This window comes from Magallana gigas, chromosome 6, assembly GCF_963853765.1.
Source record: "Magallana gigas chromosome 6, xbMagGiga1.1, whole genome shotgun sequence".
Classification (NCBI taxonomy): domain Eukaryota; kingdom Metazoa; phylum Mollusca; class Bivalvia; order Ostreida; family Ostreidae; genus Magallana; species Magallana gigas.
In genome coordinates, this window is record NC_088858.1 from 55,028,569 (window position 1) to 55,039,260 (window position 10,692).

Consider the following 10,692-nt stretch of genomic DNA (forward strand, 5'->3'; position numbering starts at 1 on the left):
GACATTGTTTTCTCAGGGTTTGAGTTCTCAGATTCGGATTGTTATAAAGTTCAATGGTTTAAACATATTTTATTGTATATTTACACGATGGGATTGGGCAAAAGTTTCATAACTTATTAAGCCCTCTCCTTAAATTTTCAAAAAATATTCAATGGCCATTATCTCAAAAAGAAGGTCATTGACCTACTTTTTTGAAAGTGAAAAATAGCATTACAAGGATAGGTCTTTAACACTCAATAGATGGTTTTTCATTATCATCAGTGGGATTTTTTTTCACTTTGAGTAAACGTATACCTTAACGTGCATAAAATGGTTTGAATTTTATTCATTGTGTGCTTTGAATTCTACAGAGTCGAACCTTCTTGTAATCAATAAAAGTGTTTGGGTAAATCAAACAGTACGGTTGTTCAGGGTAGTCCATTAATCAAAGCCTGTTTCGTTTAATGATTGTTATTAATGTCTGCCATCGACCAATAGAAACGAGTCTCACACTAAAGATTTAAATGTATCTTTTATACGGGTTAGACACTTTTATGAATGAATATGGGATCGTTTTCAACAAATACTTTGACACATTAAACAAACGTACGCAATGTCGCTCTGTATTGAATATGTCGCGTTTAAGTCATAACTAACACATTAAATTAGGCAACCTCTTTTACTTTATTAATATTTTCATTTTATGAAAATGTATTTTTGCAACAAAGTTTTAAAAGCTCTATGATTTTTCACCAAGAAGCTTTGTTACGTCTAACGATTGCACGTGTTTTCAAAATCCCCATCTTTATTTCACGCTTGCTTGCTCTCTTGTGCTTTTCAATGGCAATTTCAAACGTTTCTAAACCTCTCGATATCTTAATTGGTCAAAACCTTTTATGAATTCTTTTTTTTCTCGACGTTTACATTTTTTACCGTTTGTCACTTGTTTTTACACTAGTGAAAACTTTATATATTAAATAACAAAGCTAAATCTGTCAACCAAACATTTACTGATGATTTATTTTTTTTGAGATGTCTTTTGCCTCAAATAAAAAGAACAGTTTTCCAAACCCAAATGTGCATTGCATTAAAACGCTAACTTTTTAGACGGAGGCTGTATAACAGCCTCCGTATATTGTGATTGTGTTGCACGTGACGTCAAATAATGAGGATTCCTTAAGCATCATCTAGTGGTGGAGGAAATAATCAATAATTATGAGATTAGATGAATAAACATGGTGGGCTTCTTTGTCTTTGTCGTATATCGTTCGCGTATTATCAATCGGAGACGTATCTTTCTTTACAGCCGCATTCCTCCCCCCCCCCCCCCCCCCCCCGGCAAGTGATGTAAGAAGTCAGTATGTTTTTACACGCTGATAATAGTGTCGCGCGTGAAAAAAAAGCTAGAATTGACCCCAAAAAATGAGAGAGAGAGAGAGAGAGAGAGAGATTCGTTAAGAAAAAAGAAGTATACGAATTAAACTTCAAATATACAGTATATCAATCCTTAAATCAAACATCACAAACAGTGTAGAATACTTTTTGTTAGGAATACTTCTTTCTCCCTACTTGAAATGAAAACTATAAGAATAAAAAGTGTTCCCTTATCTTGGAAGGAACCCGTGGTGCACCTCGCGCGTTTATTGATTAACAGGGATAACACGTGGACTCGGACTGAAACTGCATGCTGGATTCAATTACAATGTACTATATTCTTTTGTGGATACAAATTTTATGAAGATATAATATTAGTATATTTCAAATGAATATACGTAAAATTACGCCTAAAACTAACTCTCTCTCTCTCTCTCTCTCTCTCTCTCTCTCTCTCTCTCTCATAACGATCATAATAAGAGAATATAAGAGAATATCTGGATCGACGACACTCGTTAATCAAGCAACCCCTTCTGTAAGACAGAAGAGGGGGGGGGGTGTTGTACGGTTAGACGAAGTAGTTTGCAATTTAGAGGTTATCTTTTGTCTTGAACAGATGTGAAAAGTACATGCCGTTTTCTACCTTAGGTTTGCAAATCACTATACACAGGAAATAATATCGACTTAAATTAAATATAAACAAGAAAAGAAATGTGTACATAAAAAGTTTGCATTGTATTTCCACTTAGCCAACATTCTGAAATGAGGCATCCGGCAAAATTTACTATTTGCGCACGCATTGCGCCTTGTACTATTTTATTTACTATGCAGTGACAACCTTATTTAATATTTATATTAAAAAGAGCATATTTTATTGAATAGCTTAGTGTATGAAAATTTTGATTAAAAATAGTAAATTATCATCCTGTCAGCCAGACAGGCAACAAAGTGCTCATATTCTCAATATTCATTAAATTTTGCAATTGTTTGAAAATGCATATTGATAATCTTCCAAATTTAAAACATTGATATTAATCTAAATATGTTTTCTTTTCAAGAATTGAAATTTGAGCATGATGAGTTAGAGTTTGATTATATCACATATATAAATCATTTTTGTGTACTATTTGTAACAATAGGTGTTGCTGTAAAAAAGATTCAGTCATTGCCCATCTGAATCTAATGTCAGTATATAAGAAGTCATCAGTGTGCATAACAGTTCGTTTTGGGTTTTTTAAAAGGTTTGTTCAAAAGAGAATAAAAAATTATACACGACTCAGAAGTACTAACAAAAACAAAAATGATCTTCATAAACTATGAAATGAAAGATCAAATTCCATTTGGATAAAATTAAAGGAATCTGAGACCAAATTGAATACATTTTTAAAACCTGAATACTATTTTTAAAAAACTACTGTTTCAGTCTTAACTGATTGTGAAAATTAGTAGTTCTTTTCATTAAATTTCAGTCACAAATTATAATCCATGTATGAATTAAAATGGCGTAGTTTTCTACTCAGACAGATGATGAATGCAAAGAATGTTTCTCAGCAAAAAAAAAGTTTGAGATATTAGTATTAAGAAATGGTAGACCCCTGATTTTGTGGACCTCAAGAAATTTACAAAAACATATCTGCTCACATGTACCAGAATTTCTGGTAATACTTCTTAAATCCAATCCTTTATTAGGTCAAATCAAATTAATTGGGGTTTAATTGGCATTTAAGATCTGTTTACATTCCTGGTTACAAAAAATGTTTATACATTATTACTTACTATGTGTTGTCAAAACAAAATCCTTCCTTTAACAACAATGATTCCATATTTCTGATTACTTTTATCGTTTGAAAATCCAACATCCGACATTTTTTTCCAGCAAGAAGCACATATGTCAATTTAAAGGTAATTTAACAGCTCAAAATTCTTACTCCTTATCTTAATTGCTGAGGCCACAGGAATGGGGTATCTAAGCTTAGAATTCTACATGTTTGAGTACATGGTTCTCAAACTTTTATTAACATTTAGCAAAATTTATTCACTTCAGATTTTAGGTAAGAGCAAGTTAGAAATCCCTTTGGTTGAAAGATACAGCGAATGGAAGAGTGAGTCGATTATTATGTTGCACAGAAGGTTTTCAGGAGTATTCAGATATGCATATTGAGGTCACGCGTCTTATCAGCTCGATCTATAATTCAGCAATAGCTGTGAACCAGGGAGTCAATTTGGATCTTCAAATTAAGTCTTTATAATATGTAAAATTCAGAAATATTTAAATATTGGAAGGAAAAAATAATAATCGAAATATCTTCAAAAGAACAGGGGCGTACAGGGCGTTGCATGTCCCCCACTCGGAGCAATGAAGACGAAAGAATTTCAATTCAAGTAAGAATATTAATTTTTGATTTGTATGCATTGTTTTTATTATGAATTTCACAATGGAAGTCAATTGTGTGCTTTCATTCGATCAACACGACAAGTATTAGTTTCCAAATTAAGCTGCACATGGTTTTTTGCCTAAATCTTGGATCATTCGGTGTTCTGAAAATTAGGTTTGAATGGGTCCTGACTCCATCCTTAAAGTATTTTTAATTAAAGAAAATGTTTATTTTTATTTTTTTATTGATTCATTAAAATGGAGTCTAGACCCATAATGGGTCAAATTTGTGATTTTCACCAAAAAAATGTTTTATTTTATTAATTATTGTCAAAAAGCTTTTTATTCACCCGTACTCTAATGTGTCAACGTAGCTCACTGTGATAGGTGGAGGCTCGTAGTCCATTCTTCTCAATGGCGAGGGTGTTCGAATCGTATATATTGCGTTTTATTTTAAATTCATTTGCCTGTAAGAAAAACGTGTTTTGCTCTTTTATTGATTATGAGAAAAATATCAAATTCCTTTTGTATATTGACAACAATTACGTTATGTTCATGTTCTGTACAAACAATGTCGGATAAAAATAGCGCTAGCACAGATATGAAATCATTCTGTAATGTTTAGAAAGCATCAGATAAAACAAAAAAGATACAAGGGTTGATCAAAAAGTAATGTCACACTATGTACCGTCCTTCTCATTAGCGCTGTATTGTAAAAAATGATACATCAATGATATATTCATTGCAATAACAGCTTTTTGTTTCTTATCTTCAAATTCGGTGGATTTTTACAAAGATATCACAGTTGTTTTCCCCTTAAATTCTTACTGCTAATGTTTCTCTTTTGCGAAGCTAATATTTAAAAGAAACAAAGAAATAAAAGACTTCTCTTTGTTTAAGTGTCTTTTTTTTTGTATATAAGATACCTAGTGTTGACTAAGAAATGCTGATAGAAGACACAATTTTGTAATGTCCATCTCCCAACTCTCAATAGTAATTTCTATTAGCTGTTGACAAAAACTTTGTTGACAAACTTAACTTTTGTCAAAGCGATATTTGTCTGTTAACATGATTAAAAAATATTTTAAATAATTATTTTAAAAAAATTTAAAATACAAAATCATTTATCTTAATAAATTTGATAGGTTGATTTCAACCCATTCATATATGCAATCATAAAATCTATATAAAAAAAAAAACTTGTTGATATTCATTGGGCGAATGGATGTAGAAACGACAACAAACAATAGTAGGTAAAGCCTTGTTGAAGAAACCAATTAAATCTAAATTGTTGTTAATTTTAAACGATGTAATCTATTGAAGATGATATGAACATTTACGACTCATTTTATCATATTTTGTTTACCTGTTTATTTACATTTTCTAATAATGGTTACAAAATTCATGCACCAACGCTTTTGGTCACATTCATTAATGTTTAAAGTAGACATGAAAAGTTTTATTAGGTTTCTAATAAAAACTGTTATAAAAAAGTAACTTTGTAGCCATTTTAAACTCTTTGTTGGCTTTTCCCCAGATTTACAAAGATTAGAATTATAAAGTTTTTGAAGAATGATTGTATTTATTTTTTCCATTACATTAGAGAAAGAGAAATAGATAAAAAATGTTATATCGTTAACATCTGTCTACATTATCATATTTCATTATGTTGCTTTTGTATGTATCAATGACAAGACAATTGTTCGTTGTGCCGAGTTCAACCATTTTTGGTATCATCCTTTGATCAATAGGGTAGTTAAATTTAATGTTGTTTCGCCCTGAGTCATAAAAGTGATAGCAATCAACTTTTAGGTACATTTTTTTAAAAGTCTGTTATACTTATTCATGCTCTGTTTTTTTAAAACTAGTAGAAATATAAATGCTTTTTCAATTGAACACTTTTTTAATACCGCAATTTTGATAATTTTCCATACAATAATGGCAACATATCATATAGTTTTCGTTTTATGTGTTTTTGTTATTCTCCTCTTACCTGCATCACAAAGACAAATCGGGATTTTTTGTTAAGATGTTTTTATTCAATTGTTGATAATCACTCAAAGTACATTTTAGCAACAATATTGAAATCTTTGATATTAAATGAAATTCTAAAGATTGTTGAAATGCTATTGTGTAACCAGGAAAATCTTTTTAAAAAACAAACCTTCTAAAGCATTATTGGCCAATATGAAATCAAGCCGTGACGGCAAGATCCGGGAGTAAAAGTATAAAAGGTGCACGATTTAAAAGTTGAAGCAAACCAGAATCATCTGTTGAAGCTGATTTATATTTTCTTAATTGATATTTGCTGAAGCAGATTAATCTTTTCGCAGTTGCTGTTAAAAGTTATAAGGCAATGTTTCTCTCTTTTTATTTGCATTATTTGATATATTTTAATAGTAGTTAGAAACAATAACTAAAAGAATGTTCAACAGGCATTTACAATAGGAATTTTTTATTGCCCATATGTGTAGCTTTATTTAATTTTTAACATTTTTGCAGATTGACCAAGTATGAAGGTCCAAATTGTATTTGGAGTATTGATGTGCGTAATTGCATGTTTGGGACAAGAATCGGTTCCTGAAGAAATAATGGAGGACGAAAGATGTAGGTTTTGAATTGTCGTATATTCATTATAACTTAACAAAGATTATATCTCAGTTCTTATTCACGCATGAAACGTCTAAAACGTAACCATTTTGAGCTTTTAAATTGAAAATATACTGCTGAGGAAACAATTACATCTGAAGTCTTCTTTATATAAAACTGATCTCATGTGATCTTTTCGCGTTAAATCCCAATGTGCTTATGCAAAATAATTTTTCGTCAACTCTGTATCTGCAAAAGGAAATTGTTTTATTACTTGAGCTTAAAAAGTACTATTTTCATCGATACCATACATAATGTTTTAGTGTTTGACGAACAATCTAAAGATTCAGCTGTGGACAAAGTTAAACCAAACATTTGTAAGTTATATAGTTTCATAGAACATGATATTTATTAATTTCTTTTTAAATAAATGTTATGGTTATACATTACGAAGTCGTTTCTTCTTAAACTCAAATCTTAATAAAAAAGAAATAAAATATTGCTTTAAAAACATGCATAAATAAGCTATACACTTTACGTTTACCTTTTCAGTGCCTTTCTATAAAAGATCCTGCTGTCCAAGAAGGAATGGAATGTCCATCAACCTCGCTACTGGAACATTTTCAGGGAGCGTAGAAGGTGTATCATCGCCGACATTTCAGGATCAAACATCAACGGAGGCCAAATGTAGGTACATGGCGACTCTGCGGGCCAACTTTCAAAACCTCACACGATGTCTTTATGACTGGCACCAGGGCGGATGTGTGTCCTTTCCAATGTGCAAAAGGCGCATGCTCAGAATCGATATGTTCTTGGGAGAGGATAGAAAGGGATACATGTTCAATGTGGGAGATAGCCAAAGTAATAATGGATGGGGTAAGACACTTTTCTTGTGTTAATGATTGTTAATATGCAAATACAACTATGCTATTTTGATTTAAACTTTACCTTTTTTTTGAAAGGTGGAGATTCTGGTCATACAAAACATGATGCGGAAATCTTCGGCTATTATCCAACCATTCGTGGATATAAATCTGATTTTTGCAAATCCGAGAAGTCAACCTGGGCAAACACACTTTTAAAACCCGGTGTCCTAAGAGTTACCATTTTTGCTGCCAACAACTACGCCAGAATTACCAATGACAACGGATTCGAAGTGAAGGGTTGCCACAAGTGTGCTTTTGCTCTCAATGGACAAGACCCAGATGACCGTGCTAACACGCTATACATGGCCTTTAACAGGGTGATCGCGGCTAGCAATAGACCAGGAGTTGGGGTGTGTACCGTTAGAATCCGCTGGGAGTGTCCAGATTGTGAGAGATCTATTTTCCCATTTCCTCTAGGTGATAAAGCAGCTGATGTTAAATAACTCCTTTCTTGGTCGACTATTTGTTTTTAATGTGTGATCCAAATTTATTACAAATCTTCATTTTTTAAGAAAAAGTTTTAAAATTCAACCAAGTTTACAAAATATTGTAAAAGGTGGAAATCATGTGCTTCAAAATTGAATTGAATTGAATTATTAAAATATTAAATAAATTACTTGTGTCAAAACAAACTTTGTCTGTTTACACTTTTAAAAGGTATTGTTTTTACTCAATGACTATTTATTTCTTCAGCAATTCAAGTGTTTTAAGATATAGCTGTTTAGACCGAAACTGTTGTGACCATCATGTTGGTTTTTTTTTTGTTAAATATATAATACTCTAGGTATGATTTGTAGTAACACATGCGTAAAAAATCAAGATTCAATCGTAGATTTGAATCAGATTTCAATTTTTGGAATAAACAATTAATTTTAATTATACAATGTATGAATCTTCAATTTTTAAAATGATTTTCTGTACAGCACTAGTTTCCAATTTTTTTGGTGAAAGATTATAATTAAGAAATTATTCTATTCTATCATATTATTTTAAGATTTGTGCTGTTTTGTTATTTGGGTTATTTAGTACTAAGTCTTTAAATTTACATTTTAATAAATAAATCCAAAGGTTTATAAATAAATACAAAGGATTAAATTTTTTTCTATATTTTTAGGCGATCCATAAATATATCCGAACTTACATTAAAGGACAGGTGACACAAAATCATTTCTTCTTTGATAAAAATAAACAATTTTCCCATTTGACGAGCATCAGATAAGAACACACAGCTTAATGAAGTTGAAAATCCCAGCTGTAGGTGATCTCCGAGTTCTGCCGATCTTTAATAAGAAATAGATGTGTGTTATTCGTCAGAGACGATTTAGTCAGCAATCGGCTTCATAGGAATCAGAGCAAACAGACAAGGATTTATTTACCTAGGAGAGTGTATTTTTGTTGCAAATGATGATTTTGAAATAAATTTAAAGCAATATCAGATTAAAGTGAATTTATATATTAAAAAAACAACATATTTTATTGAATAGCTTAGTGTATGAAAATTTTGTGATGGAAAATAATAGATTATTATCCTGTCACCCAGACAGGCAACAACATGCTGAGATTATCAATATTCAGTAAAGTTAGGAATTGTTTGAAAATGCTTATTGATAATCTTCCAGATCCAAAATATTGATATTAATCTTAATATTTTTTTCAAATTCAACTTTGATTTTTATTATATCACATATAAAATTCAATCCTTTATTAAGTCAAATTAACTTAATTGGGGTTTAATTGAGATTTAAGATCCGGTGACATTCCTGGTTACGAAAAGTCTTTATACATTATTATATTAGATTAAGTCAAAACAAAATCCTTTCTTTATAAACAATGATTCCATATTTCTGATGCCTTTTATCTTTTGAAAATCCAATATCCGACATTTTTCAGCATGAAGCACATAGGTCAATTAAAAGTTAATTTAACAGCTCACAATTCTTACTCCTTATCTTAATTGCTGATGACACAGGAATGGGGTATCTAAGCTTAGAATTATACGTGTTTTTGTAAAAGTTTCTCAACTTTTTAAAAACAATTAGCAAAATTTATTTACTTCAGATTTTAGGTAAGAGTAAGTTAAAAATCCCTATGGTTGAACGATACAGTAGATGGTAGAGTGAGTCAGTTCTCATATTATTCAGATACGCATATTGAGGTCACGCGTCTTATCTGCTCGATTTCCAATTCAGCAATAGCTGTGAAAAAGGGAGTCAATTTGTGTCTCCATATTAAGTCTTTATAATATGTAAAAATCAGAAATATTTTAATATTGGAAGAAAAATTAATAATCGAAATATCTTCAAAATTTAAGAAAATTAGAGGACATGCGGGATAAGCAATATCAATTTAAGTTTAAATATTTATTCCAATTTAGTAGTATAAGCTGACAGACATTCTATGTTTTATCGTTTATTGAAAAATAGAAACTTCATATCTCAAACAGGTGTCTACATAACTGGAGATAAGTACATATATATATATATATATATATATATATATATATATATATATATATATATATATATATATATATATATATATATATATATTTATTTGAGAAAGTGGTAGTGACTTTGACGTGACCTTTATGCAAAAACAAGATAATCAAATTTGATGAAACTGAAAGAATCATTAGGTTATGCGATCTTTCTGTCTATGTCAAAATTTCATGAGTTTTGTAAAGAGTATGTCTAATAACAAGAAGACTCCTTCCTTTACGGTCAGGACAATCGCTGAATCTCCAATACTTGGTTTTGCGTACTTTGCCGCCACAAATATACATAGAAATTAAACATGTATTACATGTATAAGTCATGGTAAGTTTAAATTTTTTCTCATTATTTTTGGTAAAGAGACCGTTATGTGAAAATCATTTATAATCATCCGTATGAAATAGATACTTTTGAATATTTTGTTTGTTTGATTTAAGGTATTTGATCCATATTAGGACCTAATTTTCTAACCTTTAATCTATCATGTATTCAATACTCTGCTATTAATTCGAGGCATTTTAGAGTAGAGAAAGGATTTACCAAAAGAAATTCACTTAAGCAATAACTAATTACTTAAGATTGTACAGGTTTTCAGGACAAAGGGGTGAAGCAAATTTCTAAAAATAAAAAAATAAATACATGTAATATGAATATGAATAAATGGTTTGGTGGAAAAATTGTATATCATAAATAGCAAGAGAAACTTTTCTGAAATCAAATTTTATACCCGGTATCATTTTTTATAATCGGTTTTTATTGATTAAAGCAGGGATGAGGGGGAGGGGACTTTTTAAAAACAGGAAAAGATCATTTTTAAAACACATTCTGCTCTTACATAGTGATGTTGAACATGAAAGTCATGTCGAAGTATTCAGCGTATTAAAAAAATATATTACATTTTTGTTATGCTTCCAGATTCATTGAATCTGGGGCTATTGTTGATCGGACACCTCAGTTT

General features: G+C 30.5%; 1 protein-coding gene across 1 annotated transcript; it reads left to right on the forward strand.

Moving 5' to 3' along the window:
- Positions 1-6,581: 6,581 nt before the first annotated feature.
- On the forward strand, positions 6,582-7,715 carry LOC136276330 (uncharacterized). The gene is made up of 3 exons (XM_066088163.1): positions 6,582-6,693; positions 6,869-7,192; positions 7,279-7,715. The coding sequence occupies exons 2-3, from the start codon at positions 6,910-6,912 to the stop codon at positions 7,683-7,685; spliced, it is 690 nt and encodes a 229-aa protein (XP_065944235.1). The 5' UTR covers positions 6,582-6,693; positions 6,869-6,909; the 3' UTR covers positions 7,686-7,715.
- Positions 7,716-10,692: the final 2,977 nt, after the last annotated feature.